At 39.4% G+C, this 21876-nt stretch overlaps 1 protein-coding gene across 4 annotated transcripts in view; it reads right to left on the bottom strand.

The window, feature by feature from the left end:
• The window catches only part of EIF2AK2 (eukaryotic translation initiation factor 2 alpha kinase 2), a 47189-nt gene extending 25966 nt beyond the window's left edge, over positions 1 to 21223 (bottom strand). For 2 of the 4 annotated variants that reach the window (XM_087966536.1, XM_087966549.1), the window contains exons 1-7: positions 20558 to 20653; positions 17538 to 17667; positions 15410 to 15530; positions 12805 to 12938; positions 11494 to 11620; positions 9706 to 9791; positions 6195 to 6292 (exon numbers count right to left, since the gene is read on the bottom strand). In XM_087966536.1, the coding sequence (XP_087822662.1) occupies positions 6195 to 6292; positions 9706 to 9791; positions 11494 to 11620; positions 12805 to 12938; positions 15410 to 15530; positions 17538 to 17667; positions 20558 to 20576 (715 nt within the window). In that variant the 5' untranslated portion in view covers positions 20577 to 20653. Of the gene's footprint in view, positions 1 to 6192; positions 6293 to 9705; positions 9792 to 11493; positions 11621 to 12804; positions 12939 to 15409; positions 15531 to 17537; positions 17668 to 20557 lie in introns of all 4 variants that reach the window. The other 2 variants (XM_087966541.1, XM_026669331.2) reach the window with 2 other exon arrangements.
• Positions 21224 to 21876: the final 653 nt, after the last annotated feature.

Here is a 21876-nt window from a genome sequence, read left to right as displayed (position 1 = left end):
TTTATGGACACAATAGGCAAGAACATATTAACGGAGCTCATGATGTCGATATATAACAATGTTTGTTTAAATTAAAGTTTGTAATTTTTTTAGGGTTGGACAGATTTTTACAATGTAGTCAGCTTATCCTAATCAATTCCAGTTTGAAAATCTATACACCTTTAAACCTAATCTATGCAACGACATCCAGCTGACGTCACTATGATACCAGATGCAGAGAAATGGGGCTCTCCTGTGCTAACTTGTCCTTGTTTATGGGTTCCGAATGAAGCCTAAGCCGCCCTGGTGGGGTGGTGAAGCTAAGGAGGGGTGCTCTGTGAGGCACAGGAGAGATCGCAACTCTCCTGTTGAACCCCAGGGCTTTTTCCCTCTATGCCACAACAAAGAGAAGAGGCAGTCAAAGATGGCAGCCGAATTGGAACAGCTGAGGAACATGAAGTTGGGACAGCCGAGAAACATCTAAGAATAGTGCTGGACTGAAGTTGGTGAACAGTATTTGGAACTGGGTGAGAAGAATCTTTTTTAATTTAAACTTTCAACCCCCCAAAAGAATCTGGAAAAGGATTCACAATTATATGTAGCAGCGACTTGCACATTGAAAAAATATTAAAACTGGAGGAGGAAGAATTAGAAGGGAAAAAGACAGAAAAAATTGCTAAATATTTAGAATATCAGACTTTTAAACTGGGCAGGCATTTTACTGGACAGACATTTTGAAAACATTCGAAATATTTACACAAAAATTAACATTATCTTTGCATCATGGAAAATTGGAAAAACAGCTTAATATTGAAATAAAATTAAAGAGTGGCACCTGCTGAAGAAAGGAAGAATAACACATTCCCAAAATCTTATTTGTCTACTAGAGATTTAAACGTAGCATGAAAGAAAATTTTACTGAAAAGACCCTTGAAGATTTTAACATAAGACTGGATTTATAGAAGGACCCAAGGAGGTATTGGAAGATTTAAGGTGCTTTCCAGAGGAACTGGCAGACTAAATTTGGGATATAAAGAAAGAAGAATATTGAAACTGTTTCAGAAGTCTTTGCAGATTTGAACATATGGTCTTTGGATTATTGAACAAAAGAGGGATTTAATAAAATTCAACGAGATCTTCATCAAGAAGAATGGAGTGGAATTTTGGGAGAGGTGGCGTCGGCAATTCGAAGTACAAGGGAGGCATTGACAAGACATTGCCAGGAAATCATGAAACGACTGGAGGGTATAGATGAAAATTTAGGAAATATATTGCAAAAGACAGTGAGTGTCCAAGAGGCCCAGGAAGAGGAGGAGCCAACTGAAAGAGGAGATAAAAAATGGGACAGACAAAACAAATGGAACAAGAGAAAAAAAGGAGATAATGATAAAAACACCAGGGATTGATGATGTAAACCAAGGTGAGAGGCCATTAAGGAAATTAAAAAAGAAATAGGGGAAAGAGGAAGATTGTTATGGGAAAGAAACAGGGGCAAGAGTAGATATTTTGAAAGCTACACAAAGAAAAAGGGAAGAGAAAGGAGAAAAACTTAAAATGAGTAGCCAAGATGTGGAAGCAGACAGAAATAAAGATCCAAGAGAGGAATATGGGAGGCAAGCTAAAAAACGAGCAATCAAAGCTTTAAGGCAGTTAAGAGATGATGGTTAGAAAAGGGGTTTTGATTAATATAATAGTGGCACAACATAAAAAAAGAATAGAGAGAGGGGATTTGGAGAAAGGGAGATTAATAAAATGCACATTTTTATACAATAAGTAGTAGTAATAAGAGGGGAAATTAATTCATTATGAATGTGAGTATGTTAGCTAAATGCAATAAATATGATTAATATTTTATTTGTATTAAAACATATGATACGTAGAATATAGTGATTGCTATAAAAATAATACATTGTAATATAGAAGGATTATAAATTGAGTAAGCATACAATGAAAGATCTAATTTAACATAAACCATGGTATTATTTTTATTATTATTAGAAGTGTATCAGTTTGTTAAATGAAATAAATATGATGGATAATATTCTGTGAAAGATGGTATTGTTAAGTATATTTAAATGATATGGTGATTGGCATAAAAACAACATATAGAATTATTAAATAAATGGAAGATTATAAATTAACACTATTAGGTGTACTTTTGCTAAATGTAATAAATATGATTAGTAATATCTTAGTTGTACTGTGCAGAATAGGGTGATTGACATGAAGATAACATATTGAAACTCTGAATAACCAAATAATGAAGGATTACAAGTTGGAAAAAAAAAGTGGAAGATTTTAATGTAATATAAATGTTTGCATTAATATTAGGATTATATAAGTTTGTTAAATGTAATAAATATGATTAACATTTTATTCACAGTAAAAGGTATGATATTCAAAACAGGGTGATTGGTATAAAAATAGATTAACACAAAGTTGTGTATTATTATTAGAATTATATAAGCTTGTTAGATGGAACAAATTTGATTAATATTGATTTATTTGTATTGAAATGTATGATACCTAGGTACCACAGTGTTCACACAGATGTTTGTAAATAATAATAATTGAAAAAAATAATTAAAAAAAACCCTAACCTATGCAGTAATGTGAGAATTTAGACTAGATTTGAAAACATAATGGAGTATAGAGTGTGAGGAACAGGACCACGATAGATGTGTGCAAGAAATGTTAACAAAGCAAAATGGGTTGAAATATTAAGTCTACAAAAATGAAACAATGTTTATAATAAAATTTATAATAAAATCTAGAATATCTCGTATAAAATGATGGAATAATAGTTTAGTCAAATGAATGATTAATAACTGATAAATATACAAGCATATGCTAGATTGACAATTTGAGAATCTATACAACTTGTAAGGACTATGAAAGGATAGCACAAAAGATTTGTAACCAACTGATGCACTTTATGTATATAATTGGAAGATGGTTTTATGTTTTTATGTCTCTGTCTGTATATGTTTGTCTTAAAAAATAAAAATCTTTTAGAAATAAATGGAACAACGTTTATGAATGACTTGGGGAGATGACCTCATGATTCACTGGAGTAGAAAGAGGAGGGGGAGGTTCAATATAATTTGCCTTGCAATATTCCATTATTATAGCTAATCTCAATAAAAGTAGTTTTAGCCTTCCCAAGGAGTTATTTCCTGGTTTGGTATGGTCCAGTGGTGGGATTCAATTTTTTTTACTACCGGTTCTGTGAGCGTGGCTTATTTGGTGGGTGTGCTTGGGGTCATATGAGGCGTGGCTTGGTCATGTGACTGGGTGGGTATGGCCAACTCAATGTCACTCACGTCAAGGGGTGCTTCGCCTGGCCCTTCCCTCCCAGCCATTCCTTGTCATACCCAGCCTCAATGTATCTATAGTTCTGTAAAAATATTGTTCACCCTTTTTTGACTTTATTATCTACATACTATAGATGTATTTTCATGGACCATTGAAAGGAAGAAATGGCTCACATGCTTTGCCCAAGAGTGTAATAGGCAACAGGCTTTTAAGGGGCTGCCAGAAAGAAGGGTGGCAATGAATTTTCCAAAGCACCTGAGGGCAAGACAAGAAGCAATGGATGGAAACTGAACAAACAGAGAAGCAACCTAAAATTAAGGAGAAACTTCCTGACAATGAGAACAATTAACCAGTGGAACTGCTTCTCTCCAGAAGTTCTGGGTACTCAACCACTGGAAGTTTTTAAGAAAAGACTGGACAGCCATTTATCTGAAATGCTATAGTGTTCCCCCCAAGGTCCCTTCTAAATGTTATTGCTATTCTGACACCTTTCCTAGGACCTCTACTCAGAGTTTGACATCCTCAGTTTTCCTGCCTGAGCAGGGGGTTGGACTAGAAGACCTCCAAAGTTCCTTTCAACTCTGTTAAACACACATGTATTTGTGCTCTGGACTATAGACATTGAATGCATGTATTGTAAACCCTGAAAAATACCTGGGCAAAAGAAAGGCAGTAAAATCACTCTAGGTGTAGGGACAGTGTAAAATATTAATATATGATAAATAATAGGACAATTAAAAATAATAGCACAGAGGGGTTTTTTTCTTTCTCTCTCTCTCTCCCTTCCTTCCTATTTTTCTTTCTCACTTCCTATTTCTGGCATGGGTAGCCAGAACTTACTACTGGTTCAGCGATCCATGCTAAATCCTTGCTACCGGTTTGTGTGAACCAGTGCAAATCGGCTGAATACCACCACTGGTCTGGTCTACTTAATGAGGCTGACATGAAGCGGGGATTTTATTTCCCCACACAGCAGAAATCTGCCTATCTCAGCTCCAGTCTAAACATCTGGCTGAGTGTGCAATCATATATAACTATAACTATACACACACACACACACACACACACGTTTTCGTAGATTTTCACGGGTACAAGTATGCAGGTCTTGGTGTGTTTGGGTCTTTTCTCATGTAAGATTGAGAGCATCTTGGCAACGTTTCAATGAGGTCCCACTCACCATCTTCAGGCTGATGGCGAGTGGGACCTCATCTAAACGTTGCCAAGATGCTCTCAATCTTACATAGCCTATAGACATAGACTTGTATGGACAAATATAATGAAATATGAAACGTTGCTCATCTTGGCAACGTTTCGACGAGGTCCCACTCGTCATCAGCCTGAAGATATATATATGTAAACTATAACAATAATATTTTATTGTTATATGCTGCAAGAAGATCACACAGACTGACTACAAACAATGACATGGTAAAATAGGAACAATGTTGCATCTGAAGATCTATAAGAAATATCATTTGCCTGCAAGCAAGAACTGGTGAGACCTTAAAATAGAGAAAGTCATAGAAAATGAAGAGACTAAATTGCTCTGGGACTCTGGAATTCAAACAGAAAGGTACCTGCCACATAACACCCCAGACTTAACAACTGTTGATAAGAAAGACAAAAAAGTCTGGATAGTGGACATGGCAGTAGCTGGGTACAGAAGAATAGAGGAGAAAAAACTGGAGAAGATAACAAAACAGAAAGAACAGCAAATAGAAATAGAATGACTGTGGCAAAAGCAAGTAAAGGTAGTGTCAAGGTAGCGCGTGCAATCCCAAAATAACTGGAGCACCATTTGAACACCATTGGCATTGACAAATTCACCATCAATCAACTGTAAAAGGCAGTTTTACTTGAAACAGCTGACATCCTGTAATGATATCTGTAATACCATCAAACATCTGACTATCCCAGGTCCTTTGAAAAAACTCGATAGGAAGACAAAAATGCCAAATCCAGTCTGAACATCTGGCTGACTGTGTGACGAACCATATTTAAAAAATTATTAAATGTATATGCTTCCTGAGTCCAGAAACTCTGGGTTGTTAGGAAAGGAAGTAACTAATGATTTCGTTGTTGCTGCTGCTGCTGTTGTTTTTGATGTTGGAATATTTTGTGACATGATGATACTGGCATACTTTATTTTTAATTTAATGAACATTTTACTAAATGGCTTATGACCAGTCACATTTTGGAAAAGCTATTTGTTAAGTGCAGAATGCTGCCATAGCGATACTATGGTTGCTTCCTTTTCCATGACAAACAGAAATGTATGCAGAGGGCAGATTAGAACACAAGTTGATCCTGCTCTATAGTAAGTTCTGGCTTATATAAATATAAGTGTGCAACAAAAAGCTACAATTATCAGATGATAAGATTCTTTGGACTAAATACCTAATATTTGGGATTTGATAAACAGATAATGTAAATGAATTCTCGATGCCCTTTTTATAGCTAAAAGTGATATTGCAGCATTGGAAAAATAAATATACAGCCCTTTTCATTCAACAGATTGAGAGTGATTAATTTGCCACATAAATAGATAGCCTATAGACATAGACTTGTATGGACAAATATAATGAAATATGGGACATTTAAACAAAATACAATAGGTTCAGAATGATAGTTATAAATGCGTGAGAACTAATATGTACTTGCATAATAATTGAATTAGATAACTATATATAGAACTGTAACTATTTACTGCCAAAATGATATATTTTTTCATTTTCCTTTGTTGCATCAATTCATTTTTTAAAGCACTTTCTATATGTTTTTTTTCTTTTTCTTTGATAATCTATACATTTTTAGTTTTGTGGAATCTTTCCCATTTTGGGCCATTATTTTAAAAGCAATAAAAGAATAAATAGAAAAATATTTTAAAATTCTGTTTACAGAGCTCTGAGAAGATGAAGATTCATTTAGCTGAATGGCTTCAGCATGTTGTGTAATTGTGTCAGATGACTTCTCCAGTTCCAAATCCAAATCTGTAGTGCTACAGAATTAAAAAAAACACACAGCATAATTACAATCTGACTCAACAACTATCTACAGAAAACTAAAACAATCTTCACAGGTCATCATGACTGCATTTTATTGCCATTAAGTTTGCCATATCTACATCTACACTTAGATGAAACTCAAGCAAACAACTCACAGTGACATCTTGAGCTAAATCTTTATATTACTACTAAAGTATGCACAAAATAAATTATCCAAATTAAAATGCAGATTATGTAGGCTATTCCTTCCTTCCTTCCCTTTCTTCCTGTGCCTTCAAATCAATGCTGACTCCTGGAAATAGACTTTAAGGGCTAAGAGAGTAATGCTGGTGTTCCTTGCTCCTATCTTCTTCTAAATAGGCTGATGAGAGAGTCAGAGTAAAATAAATGGAGACTTTTCTAGAGCCATCGGGATTTATCTATTTTTAAATTGCCATTGAAATATTGCTTACTTTGCATATTGGCTGGAATACTGAAAAAATCCACTCTGATTTATTGATATCAATATCCACTGATACTGATATCAATTTCTAACTGAAAGATAATTTTACACACTGAAGCTACGCCACGGCATGCAAGTGGTCACTTAAACTTGCTTCTTCTCTCTAACCCGAACCTAAGTCCTCTCAGTGGGCATGCGCACCATCACCAGCTGCTCTTCTGGTTTCTGGCGCGCATGTGAACTGATCTTCACAGGCACCGGAGCATTGGAAAATGGCCCAAAAAACTGCCAAAAAGCAGGCCTTTTTCAGGCCTTTTTCGGGCCATTTACAGGCCGTTTTTCACACCAACTTTTCTGCATTTGCTTTGAAATATATATATAGTTAGTTAATTTTTCTGGCCATATTTCTGGCCGTTTTGGGGCAATTTTCAGGCTGTTTTTTGGGCCATTTTTGGCATGAAAAGGGCCCCAAAAATGCCCCGCAAAACAGGCATGCGTGCACCGGCCAGCTGCTCTTCAGTTTCCGGTGCCCGAGGCATGCGCATATGCACGCACGTTCCAGTTTGGGCACTCGGTGCTGAAAAGGTAAACCATCACTGCTCTAACCTATATGGGTTGATTCCAAAATATTGACTCCTAGTTGTATTACAAGTAGTCCTAGACTTACAACCCTTTGTTCAGTGATCAAAGTTACAACAGCACTGAAAAACGTGACTTATGACTCTTTTTTCACACTTATAACCACTGCAGTATCCGCATGGTCGTATGATCAAAACTCGGATCCTTGGCAAATGATATGTATTTATAATGATTGCAGTGTCCAGGGAGGGTCAAGTGATCGCCTTTTGCAACCTTCTGACAAGCAAAGTCAATGGGGAAGCCCGATTCGCTTAACAACCGTGTTACTAACTTAACAACTGAAGTTATTCACTCAACAACTATGGCAAGAAAGGTCGTAAAATGGGGCAAAACTCACTTAACAACTGTCTTTTTAGCAATTTTAGAAATTTTGGGCTCAATTGTGGTTATAAGTTGAGGACTATCCGTAATTAGAGTTGATAAGGTTTACCTCCCTTAATTCTTTTGGTTTCCTCACAGATAATATAAGAAAAGAAAAAGAAATAGAACAGGAAGAAGGGGAAGAAGATACTGTCAAGATTCCCTTAAACTCTACCCCAAAAGGAGCATCATGGATGCAAAAATGATGAAAGCAGCATAATATCATAAGCTCTACCCCTTTTGAACACACATCATCACATCACAAGTATATACAAAAAAATGAAAATATAAACTAGACAAAGAGACTCTGTTAGTAAGCGATTCAGCTAAAGATATCCAGCCCATTAACCTGAAAGACATAAAAGGAGCTACATAAAAATTCCACAATCACAATAAAATCATGGAAAGGCCTTTCATATTGATTACCATGTTGTTGTTGTTAGTTGCGAAATCATGTCCGACACACTGCGATGCCATGGACAATGTTCCTCCAGGCCTTCCTGTCCTCTACCATCTTCCATTTAAGCTCACGCCTATCGCTTCCGTGACTCCATATAGCCACCTCATTCTGTTTTCCCAATCTTCTATTGCCCTCAATCTTTCCCAGCATTGGGCTCTCTTCTCCAGTGAATCCTTACTTCTCCTTAGGTGGCCAAAGTATTTGAGTTTCATATTGATTACCATACCTTTCTTAATTGATGATCATTTTGCGATGTTCTGTTCTTTATATCAAACTACTATATCAAACAAACTACTGTTAAAACTAAATTCTTATGACATTTCCAGATCCCCTCACAAGTGGATTACTGTGTTCCTGTCGAACAGGCAACAAATAGTAAAAATAGGGAGCACCCTATCAAACCCTGCACCAGTTAACAGCGGTTTCCCCCAGTGCAGCGTTCTAGGACCCACACTCTTTATACTCTACATAAATGATCTTTGTGATCAACTTATAAGCAACTGTGTCCTCTTCGCTGATGATGTAAAACTATTCAACACGACCGACAATGGTACCGTCCTTCAAAGTGACCTTGATTATGTATCTGAATGGTCAAACAACTGGCAACTCAAAATCTCAGCCAACAAATGCTGTCCTTGGTAAAAAAAATCAGTACACCAAATACAAGCTAGGCGGATATGACCTCATTGATGACCCTCACTCTGTCAAGGACCTTGGAGTACTCATATTAAATAACCTAAGCTCACTGTAACAGCATTGCCAAAAAGGCATTAGGAGTTGTAAATCTAATCTTCCGAAGCTTCTCCTTCGGTAATATTGAATTGCCAACTCGGGCATACAAAATGTTTGCTAGACCAATACTCGAATACAGCTCATCTGTCTGGAATCCACATTGTATATCAGACATTAATACAATTGAGCGAGCCCAGAAGTATTTCACGAGAAGAGTTCACTCCTCTGCTCGCAACAGAATACCCTTCACCACCAGGCTTGAAATTTTGGGCTTGGACAACCTACAACTATGCTGTCTACAGTTGGACTTAAGCGTAGTACACAAAATTATCTGCTACAATGTCCTACCAGTCAATGACTACTTCAGCTTCAACCACAATGATACAAGAGCACACAACAGATACAAACTCAATGTAAACCGCTTCAAACTCGATTGCAGAAAGTACGACTTCAGCAACAGAGTAGTCAATGCCTGGAATGCACTACCTGACTCTGTTCTTACATCCTCAAACTCCCACTTCTTTAACCTTAAGCTATCTACTATTCACCTCACCCCATTCCTAAGAAGTCTGTAACGGGTGTGCATGAGTGCACAATCGTGCCTACCGTCCCTGTCCTGCAATCGCCATTTATTCGTACCTATTTCCTGTACATATATTCATGTTTATTCTTATACCTATTATCTTGTAAGCGATTGACAAATCAAATAACTAAAATAAAAATGAATTTACTTAAACAGTATTTTTTTAAAAAGTAATTCAGTATAATGTTACCTCCCAAATGTTTCAGTCGATAGTCCTTGACTACTACTAAATGTCGTTTCTGAAGAATCACTGATAGAGTTAGTACATTCTTCTGCCTAGAGAAATAGTAATTTCAAAACAAAAGATTTATTCAGCAAAAGATAACAATGTAAGAAAAACCATTTATTTTACACCTGGCAGTTCTAAACATATGCAGGTAATCCTTGGCTTATGACTGGTTGCTTAACAATCATTTGAAATTAGGACAGGATACCCCCCCCCCCCACTCCACCAAAGCTACTTACGGCCCAATCTGACCACACATGCACACACCCATGATCATGATGGAATTGCATTTTGAATGCTGGCATCTGGTTCATGTTCATGGCTACTTGCAGTGTGCCATGTTCACAAGTACAATTCTCATCTCTTTTTATCTAATCATCTATCTATCTATCTATCTATCTATCTATCTATCTATCTATCTATCTATCATCTATCTATCTATCTATCTATCTATCTATCTATCTATCTATCTATCTATCTATCTATCTATCTGCACCCCATGTAGCAGTTCAGGCAACTCTGAGCAGCAGCATCAAGATAAAACAACTTATAATTATTATAAATATAAAACATATTAATATCACAAAAATAAAACAAACTGAAAACCAAGGGTTTTGAGAAGAGGCTGTCTTTTCTGTTAATCTACCAACCACCTCCAGCAAGCAGCTTCTTCTTTAGAAGAAGAGCAATGGTGGCGCAGTGGTTAGAGTGCAGTACTGCACTCTGCTGACTGCTGGCTGACTGTAATTTGGCAGTTCAAATTTCACCAGGCTCAAGGTCAACTCAGCCTTCCATCCTTCCGAGGTGAGTAAAATGAGGACCCAAATTGTTGAGGACAATATGCTGACTCTGTAAAGCACTTAGAGAGGGCTGTGAAGCACTGTAAAGTGGTATTTAAGTCTAAGTGCTATTACTATTAGGACTTTCTTGAAGGCTAAAAGAGGGAGGATCTTACCTCCTGTGGAAAGATGTCCCAAAGGGCAGGAGTCATGGTAGAAAAGGCTCTTCTCCTGGATCCCACCAGCCGAAATTATTTGGCTGATGGGATCCGCAGTAGGCCCCCCTTCTACCAGCACAAGTGGGACAGGCCAATCCCATTGGAGAAAGATGGTTCAGTTTTCCAATCAAACCATGTTAAGGATCTGCCCAGATGTTATTCAGGCATGAGTAACTATGGTCAGATAAACTCTACTCTGGAGAAATTACAATGAATGCAACAATAATAAGTTGCTTAGATCTGAGGTCCCCAATCTCTGGGCCATGAGCCACTACCAGGCTGTTGCCTAAATGCAAACAGGCTGTGTGATGGGTGAGCGAGTGCCTGTGTGCGCAACTCGACTCATGCGAATAGCAGGCTGGCAATCACACACAGAAGTGCACACAGCTCAACATGCGCCACGTTGAGCTGTGTGTAGATGCACGCCAGCCTGCTACTCACATGAATCAGGCTGCACATGTGTTAGCACACCGCTCATGCGCCCCAGTTCCCCTCCCCCCAGCTTGACCACCAAGCGACAAAGCTTGTCTTAGATACAAGTTGTTCTTCACAAATTTTATATCACCTTTTATAATGAAAATAATAACATTCGAACATTTTGAAAGGTTTTCTTTCTGTATGTCAGAAGACTGTACCATAATTCAACCTGTTAACAATTCCATTCCATGGAACTAGAAAATGAAACTTAGAGAGCAACCTGATTTCTTTTATCCAAAACATTACACAGACTATATGGTATATTTCAGTTTACATACTCCGAAAGTTGAGGACCTAGTCAACTTTTCATATGCTAGTTTGGCTGCTTCATTTTTGGCTGCTTTAACTTTATTTCCTCTTCCAACATCAAATTCTTTATTACCAATCTGACACACATAAGAATAGCTAGAAGATATAAAAGGAGAAAAAAGTTATGTTCAGTGTTGTAAAAGAAGGCTGCTGACCAGTTCCTACCTATCTAGAAGTAACTTTCAGTAAACCAAAGGAGCCTACTTCTGATATAAAAGCTGTAATGTTATACATATATCTGAATATAAGCCCAGTTCAATTCAGTCAGATTTACCTTTGAGTTTATAGACCTAAAGTGCTTCAAGGTTTAGTAATCAATCTTTAAAAATACATAATTTATTTATACATAGCTATATAGCAGTATATATTTCCTGAGTAAATAAATGAGCAATGCAATGTTTTTTTATTCATTTGTTTAATTGGGTACTCTTCATCTAGTTTTAGGACATGTGGAGAACAGTTTACTTTTAGATCATGTTTATGCAAAAATGTTGAACGTTCAAAAGGATTCACAAACTTTTTTAGTACCACACATGTCAACCTTAAAACCAGAACATTAAAACATCACTGTTCCTTTTTTATTCTATGTTGGCTAAACTGCATTGTCTGTAAGAGAAGACATGACAAAATTGTTCAAAATTGTTCCAGAGGAAATAATCCATTTGACTTACAAGGAAATAGATTTCAGTTGGACATCAAGAAAAGGTTTCTTTCCATAAAATGTAGTTTCAGGAGACAGTGAACTCTCTTTCACAGGCAATATTTAAACAGAGTATGGATTATCCTCTATTAGGGATGCCCTATCAGTGGATCCCCAGGCAGGGATTGCACTAAATCTCTTCAAACCTTTACATTGTATGATGGTGTGATTCTGCTTATCTTCTAAGCCAAAACAAGGCTTGTTAAAATATGTAACAATATATTATATATGACAAATCTGGTTATTAGAGCTACATTCCTATTGTTGCAGCCTAAACTTGCATTTGTTTGTATGCAACATCATCTGCTGGTTCACACATTCTCTGTGTGAAAAGATTTACTTTGGGTTTAGTGTGATATGTAAATACAGCTACTGTGATTTATAAACCATGATTCATGACTCCGCATGGTGCATACACCCCACCATTATTCAAGAAACCACTGTCAAATAAAACTATGGCTCGTTGCAATGAGTGAACCAGTCTCCTATGAATAAAATTCAATAACACCCTCATATCTCAAGAGATTTTTTTTTAAATGCAACCCTATTCCCCAAGATAAAATATTGATCAGTAACTCACACTGGTTTATGTTGCACTCCAGTTTTAGATATGCAGTTATACTGAATTTTCACATTGTTCTTTGATGCATATTCGTAAAGCCAGGAAACATAGCTAATTGGCTCCTTGTGCTGCTCACATGAATCCAGTTCTCCCTATAAAAAAAATAAGCATAAGTTAATCTGCTTGAGGAGAGTGAAATTGTTCTTTTGACTCCTGCGCAATGAGCAGATAACTTGCTCTTAATTTATTATCTCTTGTAAAGAGAGATAGTAACATAAATTGCAGTATTTTTGGAAAAAGTATTGTTCTGATTTAGCAAAATGTACAACGGATCACAAATATATAATTACCCAAGGCAAAAAAAAAATGAGAAAGGAAGGGCAGATCTACTTTATCACCGCACATGACTATGTAAAATATATGCGGGTTGAAGAATTGTGCAAGCTATAGAAAGCTTTGGACTGGGGGTGGGGGAGATATCCTGTAGTCTATCAGTAGAAATGGAATTTTGATCAAGTTAGCTTTAGCTTATGTCATAATAAATCTGTTAGTTTGAAGGAAGTCAAAGATGTTTTTGTGTAATCTTGAAAAATCTTGCTTTACAGAGAAAAAACAACTTGCTGAGAGAGTTTCCACATGAGGTGATGTGCCCGACAGTAGCACTTAGCAAAAGTTGAAAACCCTTCAAACTGTGCAAAGAGAGGCAGGGTTTACAGGGGAAATAAAGCATAAAAGGTAGCACCCCTTCCCCTGTAGGTACCACTCCTTAGAATCAGCTACCTGGAGTTAATCACTGAAAGGACAGCACAGACTTCCTGGGGAATGCCTAATTTGACTTTACAGTAAAGGTGGTCAACTCATGGCCTTGAACCCCCAAGGGGACCTGTCCTAAAGCTCTAAGAAATGGTAGTTGCCTCTTAATCTGAAGTGATAAACATGAAAACTAGATTAATTCCTAAAATAAGTATTTTAAAAGGTAAATTTCTAATCCTCTCCCAAACCTAGACAAACCCTACTCACTTTGGCTGTTGCCATTCTCCAAATTTGATCTCAACTTCCACAGTAAAGGAAAAATAATTCTAACGACTCTTTATGGACACAATAGGCAAGAATATATTAAGGAAGCTCACCATGTAGATATATAACCATGTTTGTTTAAAGTTTTTTTTCAGGGTTGGTCTGATTTTTACAATGTAGTCAGCTTATCCTAATCAATTCCAGTTTGAAAATATATACACCTTTAAACCTAACCTATGCAGCGACATCTGACAGACATTGCTACGATACCAGATACAGATAAATGGGGCTCTCCTGTGCTGGCTTGTCCTTGTTTGTGGGTTCCGAAAGGAGCCTAAGCCGCCCTGGTGGGGTGGCAAAGCTAAGGAGGGGAGCTCTGTGAGGCCACAGGAGAGATCGCAACTCTCCTGTTGAACCCCAGGGCTTTTTCCCTCTATTCCAGTGATCCCCAACCTTTTTGACGCCGCGGCCCGGTACCGGCACCAGCTGGGCGCCGCGGCCCGGTACCGGCATCAACTGGGTGCCGCCATCTTTTTTTGACGAAAAAGTGCTTCCGGTGACCTCACTGGAAGCACTTTTCATCAAGAAAGATACGGCATGCGCTCGGTGAGCTTTTTCGGTAGAAATGGCTTTTACCCGGAAAAGCTCACCGAAGCGCTAGGCGCCGCCATCTTTTTGATGAAAAAGTGCTTCGGTGAGCTTTCTACCCGGAAAAGCTCACCGAAGGCGTAGCGCCGCCATCTTTTTGATGAAAAAGTGCTTCCGGTGAGCTTTCTACCGGAAAAGCTCACTGGAAGCACTTTTTTACCAAAAAAAGATGGCGGCGCCCAGCAACCAACGGCCCGGTAAGACTTGTTCCGCGGACCACCGGCGGTTGGGGACCCCTGCTCTATTCCACAACAAAGAGAAGAGGCAGTCAAAAATGGCCAGTCGAATTGGGATAGGTGAGGAACATGAAGTTGGGACAGCCGAGAAACATCTAAGAATAGTGCTGGACTGAAGTTGGTGAACAGTATTTGGAACTAGGTGAGAAGAATCTTTTTTAATTTAAACTTTCAAACCCCAAAAAGAATCTTGAAAAGGATTCACAATTATACGAAGCAACGACTGGCACATTGAATGTAGCAGCGACCTGGTACATTGAAAAAATAGCTATCTGATAAGTGCAGAATGCTGCCATAGCAATGCTATGATTAGAAGACAAGTTGATCCTGCTCTCTACTGAGAGGAACCCCAAACTATCCTTTCTTATTTAAAATATGAGCCTGGTTGCTCAAACCTGCTGTCTAGATCAGGGTTCCCCAAGCTGTGAGCCGTGGCCCACAAGTGGGCTATTAGGGTTTTGCAACTGGGCTGTGGAAATGGCTGGCGAGTACACGCACACATGCATCCTCACTTGCACAAGCAATGGGCAAGCATGGGTGCTCATGCTCCATTTATGTGAGCAGAAGACATACATGCATGCCTCTTGCACAAATGGAGTTTCATGCGCGTGCATGCTGGCCACTTGCATGAACCAGTCCCTTCCTCCCTGCTAGTCCACAAAGCTGGAAACATTGGGGGAACTGTGATTTAGATCTTGGTCTGTAGGCACTCCTCCGCTTACCTTTTTTTGCTCTTGTATGGTATTCCAGGCTAATACAGCTGCCAGAGCTTTTGCTTCTTTCTTGGTTTTACCAGTGGCAGATTCATATTGGACCTTGTCAATGAAAACTGCTACAGTGAATCTACAGTGAAGAAAAGTAATTTATAAAACATTGTGAAGAGGGAGGAGAGATGTATCATCTGCAAAATACACTCCATTGCACAACTATACCTCCCATTTTCTCCATCATCAGAAAAAGTTAACAACAGGATAATCTTGGAAGACACAACCATCATTTGTTTCCCTTTTCTCCTGAAATCATCCAGATGGGCAGGGGCTGTTTTATGAAATCTCAGATTCCCCAAATTCCAGTAAGGGATCTGATAGGAGAACAAGGCTATTTTCTCTGAACTACATTTCCATTCCTGTCTCTGTCTTGAAACCATCCCTCTAGCTAAATGCTGGGCACGAAGAACAGGGATAGAGCCACTTCTCATTTAGTGACCACCTCAGTTAGCACCGTTTGAAATAGATAGCAACCATAATAATAAAAATATCACTTTCTGACCAACACTTACACCCAGGACCAAATTTTAAATGCCCGATAGCAAAAGCCTTCAGTATGATTAAAATTTGGTCAGTTTCAGGTAGGAGAGGCCAGCTTGCCAAAGAGTTCTTATCAACTCATTAAGGTCACAGAACTCAGCTCCTTAACTTATGGTCAGCACTTTTTACGGACATGCTCAGGGGCTGGATTCAAATTTTTTAACAACCGATTCTGTGGGCATGGCTTAGGCAGTGGGCATGGCTTGGTGGTCATGTGACTGGGTGGACATGGCTTGGTGATCATGTTATTGGGTGGGTGTGGCCAACTTAATATCACTCACATCGAGGCATGCATCTCTTCACCTGGCCTCTCATGACTGTGGGGATGCTGCAACAGTCGTAAGTGTGAAAAATGGTCATAAGTCACTTTTTTCAGTGCCATTGTAACTTTGAATGGTCACTCCACACAAGCAAAGTACCAGCAAAGGAGGGGGGGAAAACTCCAGAGAAGTTCCTGAGACAGGAAGTCTAGTCCTGCCAAGAATGTAATAAGGGTTAACGGAGAGGCAGTTTCTGTAAGCAACTCCAGAATGTTTCTTTCCTGCCTTCCTTACGGGATTAGGCCAGTAATTTCTTCTAACAACCGGTTCTCCAAACTGCTTAGAATGTTAACAACCGATTCTAGCAAATAGGTGTGAACTGGTAGAATCCCACCCCTAGACACACTGTTCTGTGGAGAAAAACACTCCAGGAAGAAATAGCTTTTTAAGCACAGTCTGCTGTGGAAGGATGCAAAAAAGGAACGGGAGAAAACAAGTCTGACCCAGGACACTTATAAGATAACTTTAATCTGAATCAGACAGCAGCAACCAATCATCTTCATAAAATCTCTCCCTCCCTCTATGTGTGTGTGTGTGTGTGTGTGTGTGTGTGTGTGTCACACAGTTCACTTAGTAACCATGTAGCTTAATGGCAAAGTTGATGGAACAGACTGCAGCCAGTAAACAAGGACAGGGTATACAATATCTGTAACAGTGGTTCCTAAGCTGACACAATTATTCCTTTTTCCCTGTCTCAATAATGCCATTATCCCCACATAAAAAAACCCCAGACTGCTCTATTACCCCAGGATATACCCAAAGTATTTCCTTAGTCAGCCCCCGCAGTTTAAGAGCCACTGATCTATATGCCGATGAACATTTTTTTAATTAAGAACCCGGCATCAGTAGACATATAGTAGAATAGAATGGAATGGAATGGACTAGACTAGACTAGACTAGAACAGAACAGAATTGAATTCTTTATTGACCAAGTGTGAAAGCTATACAGAACATGTGTCATCACCTCTTATCCAAAGTAGTAACATGATTTGGGAAGTAAAACAAAAGTAGAGAGAATAAATTTTGGACCAGTCCAGTGAGGTTGTAAAAAATCAGAAATGTTTTACATAGCAGGGCTATTAAGTAGTGGTTGGGAATAAACAGCCAAGGGAGGTGGACAGTTCTTACTATTATGAAAAACATTTTGCTCCACAGCACACATATATAAGGGGGGGGGGAAGTACTGTCTTTTTATGATCTCTGGATATTGTTCATCAACTTACAAATGATCATGTGATGAGGCTGTGTTATAAATGTCTCTATACTCCAATTGTAAAAAGTTCTTCTGACAATGTTCATTAAGTTTTGCCATGCATAGACATGGGTCAATCTGGTTGTCAGCCATGTTATAACCTAGAAGAAAAAAAATCACAATAGGAATATTTACTAGCAACTCCCTAAACATAGCAATGGATAAGAGCAGCCCCATGTATATTATGTTGCAATAGGTAACTAACACATGAATGACAATGAATAGGACTTCCCAATACAGTAAATTGATGAGTGGAAAATCCACAGTCACTCAGTTTCATTAGGTTAATTCTGAGCCTGTTCTTTCCAATCCAGATGCCTAAAGCCTCCCAATCTAGAGACAGATCAGCCAAGTATTGAGATAATACAACTAAATATCAAATACTGATATCTGAACTCATACTGATACATGACCCTGGCCAGTAGCCTCACATAGAAGTTTAGGGAAAGCTGGCTACAAACTCGGTTGGCTTCAAAAAGTGTTGAAACAATTCAGGGAAGTTATGGCAATCAGTGGCTACCTTGATTGCAGTGTGATTGCCTCTGAAAGCCATCTTTAAGAAAACTATGGAATTCCTTGTGCAGATGGCCATTGTGAGAACAGACTAGACTAGATGAGCAAGGAATCTGATCCAGTATAGCATGGTTTTTATTATGTTCATTGAAATCTCAAGAACCTAACAAGAAAAGGTAACTTAATCTCTTCCCCTATTACCAAGACCAATTGGAACCTTCCTTAAAGAAAAGAAAACCACTGAAATACTGTCTTTTCTGCATTTCAAACACAGGCCACAAGGGTTCCATGACCAGCACTCCCAAAGGTTGCTAAGAGATCATCCAGGACCAGATTATCTTCCACTACCCATATTCTGGTCATGCCAGAGGTTGTCCACAAGAGCAATCAATGCCACTGTGATTGACTGAGAAACAGAAAGGGTTATTTAGTTGGTGTGTGAAGCACCAGCGTAGTCCAGATATGGGGGCCAAGAAAAAGAAATATTCTAAAGAGATTCTATCTTAATTGAGTTGTTAGAAGGCTGCTTTGAAATTCATTTTCACAGTTTTTAAGAACATGTTTTATTCTAACTAGCATTAAAGATGTTTCTTAAATTCGGAAATGTTTATCTTCTTAACTCTGTCAGTTAAGTATAATAGGGCAGCTTTGTCCATACCGGTATTATACTGGGCCCTAAAGCCTAACTGAAGATATAATCTACTTCATCCAGGGTCCTCCTCCAAGGCTGCAGACTACTGAGAAATGTTCCAACACTTCTAGATTTAGTTATGGCTTCTGAAGAGGTGGAACTTCCTATCTTCCTGTCTAAGTAGAAACATCCTTTCAAGCAAAGATGAATTGGCCCAGCCATACTTCAGCTTCTGGGCAGCTTTAACCAACCAGGATGGACAAGGATCTAATGTATATGTGGCCATACAGAAACTCCTGAAAATCCTGTCCACTTCCGCAAGATTCACAGGCTCAAACTTTCCCCAGGCACAGGACAAGATCCAATTATAGTGAGCTCCTTCGAACCTACCCAGCCAGAGTTCAACTAGATCAGATCGGAGTGACTCTAACCAATTATTTATAATATTGTCTTCATTATTTTCCCTAAAAGGGCACAGATAATCCTAAAAGTGGGCAAACTGTGGGCACAATACATTTTGCCACTCTTCTTGCCACCTTATTTCACTACTTTAAGACAAGAGTCCCCAATAGTGGGGCTGTGGCCCATTGGGAACTGGGGCGCACAAGGCGGCAGGCGAGCAGGCAAAAACTCCATTTGTGCAAGCAACGGGCACATGTACTTGCACACGAAGCTCCATTTTGTGCAAGTGGCCGCTGCGCACGTCCACTGCTTGTGCAAATGGAGCTTCGTGCATGATCGCAAGCACCTTGCACTTGCGCAGAGCCATCCCCTGTTCCCCCCCCCCACAGTCACCAATGCTGCTGCCGCCAGACCACAGAGCTAAAAAGATTGGGGTGCACTGCTCCAAGGGATGGAGAACCTGTGACATTCCAATTGTTGCAGAGTTACATTTTCCATTGATTCCAGTTACCATTATAAGGGATGTTGGGAGTAGGACACAAGTTCATTTTACCCATTTTAGAACTTAATAACTTATAAATCCATTCCTAGTATTCATACATTATTATTATTTGAATATATTTTAATTGTATAACTATATCAAACGTTCTATCTTTATCTAGATACAGCTTTCAAAATAACTCTTAACACCACTAACTGCTGCTGGAAATTGTTTTTCTCTGCTCCTACTCTATGAAGGCTCATGACATATACTGAAAATCTATATTTTGACATTCAAACTCAGGTTGCAATAGGTTCAGTAAAAAATGATACCAAAGCATGCACAGAATTGCAGCATGTTGTACTTTGGTTTGTCATGTCAAACTAAGCTAGAAGAATTGGGACAGAATTCACAGCAGAATTAGGACTTCCAGGGACAGCAGGAGCTTCTCTACCAACAGTGGCCCTCTGTGCACAATACAATAAACCAAGGGTCTTCAAACTTGGCAAGTTGAAGACTTGTGGACTTCAACTCCCAGAATTCCTAAGCTAACATGACTGGAGGAGGAATTATGGGAGTTGAACTCCACGAGTCTTAAAGCTGTCAAGTTTGAAGACCCCTGCAATAAACAGTAAAAATATATATGTTAATGTCTGTTTGTTAGCGTGCCACTTTTATTCACCATCATGGCTGGTTTCTATCTGCAATTTACCATACTATCCTATTGTTCAAACCCAAAATGAAGGCCATCTACAAAATCCAAATATCAGCCTTTGTACTCAAGATTTGCTATAGTTTAAGGCTTAAGCTGCTTGGTTTGTAACCACAACTGCATTTTGGGTATAGGCAAAAAAAAAATAATCATGCAAAATTCAGTTACACAATTATGTGCCATTTATAAAGGGAAACTAACTAGGCAATATGGGCTCATCAGTTGCTAAATAACACTTCACCTCTCACAAACCTAGAATTGAAATCAGCATCGACCAATCAATCCTCTACAGCCCCGTTTTTCCAATCATGGCGACTTTTAGATGTGTTGGACTTCAATTCCCAGTCTCCCTTGGGCTGCTGTGAGTCAGTACCTGGCGCAGGATCGCCGCTCTCCGGGGTGCGGGGGAATCCAAATTATACTGCTATACAATCTAACCCGATGATTTTCCAGCTTCGTGTGCAAGTATATGTGCCCGTTGCTTGCACAAACCGGAGCTCCGGGAAGAAACCGGGAATTTCACAGGGAAATCTGTTGCGTTGGGTGGGTAGGGAGTCCTTCCTCAAGAACACTTGAATCGAACCTCGATTTAATTTAGTAAACCGATTTAATTTTTAAAAAAGCCTTCATTAATATCAGTGCGCCCTTCGCCTCCCCCTACTTTCCATATATACAGAGCCAACGGCATCTTCAAGACATGGAGGCTCTTCCTCAGCAATGACGAGAAACCTGTCCCCCCACCCCACCCCCCATTCCGTCTCCCGCCGCTTCAAGACTCACCGAAGCAGCAGAAGCTCTGGAACGAAAAGTTTTTCCCGACGGGAAGAAGCCCTGTCACCCTTTCTCCTCTGGCAGAGCGCAGCCGAGGGGAAGCGCCACCGCTTCCGACTTTCGTTTCTCCGAGGCTCGCTCGGCTCTGCCCACAAGGCGAAATCTCGGGAAAACCACCCAAACCCGACGAGAGAATCGAAAGTAAAATTGTACCGGGCGGGAAAGCGCACCGCCCACCTCGTAGCTATCAACTAAGGCCAAGGCTCTACTTGCTGGTCGGTTCCCGGCGGCCGGGCCAAGAGGAAGAGGGGAAAAAAGGCGCGTCTGAAACGCCAATGTTTCGCGCTCTTCGCGGGAATGAGGCGGGGGGAGGGGAACCTGCAAACGGAGCTGCTTGACTATGAAAGGCTCTGCATGGGAGAGACGGCGGTGGGTCTCACACCCCCCGCCCCCTGATGCCGGGAAAGCGTGCCAGTTTTCATAACACGACTGCGAACGATTTCAGGCGTAGATGGTTGTGAGGGCGTAGGAGCCGGTGGGAAGCTGTGGTCTCGAGATAAGATAAAAAGGATGTGCTTTGACTTTAGTGAGAAGAAAAAAAAAGACATCTTGGCATCCTAAGTTTGGATGAAATTTAGCGGGATGGGTAACCCGAATGACAACGTGGGTAGTAGCAGCGCTGGCCTCTGGCCTGAAATTATAGTGGGGGGAAACGAGGACAAGAGAACTTAAAATAACTTTATTGTCACTTTGAATGTACCTTAATCGTAAGGTGACCAACTTTTTTACAATGAAAAGGA

This window comes from Notechis scutatus, chromosome 1 (genome assembly GCF_049901735.1).
Source record: "Notechis scutatus isolate UNSWTSFEM ecotype Mainland chromosome 1, rNotScu1.2, whole genome shotgun sequence".
Classification (NCBI taxonomy): Eukaryota; Metazoa; Chordata; class Lepidosauria; order Squamata; family Elapidae; genus Notechis; species Notechis scutatus.
This window is presented reverse-complemented; position numbering and strand designations above follow the sequence as displayed.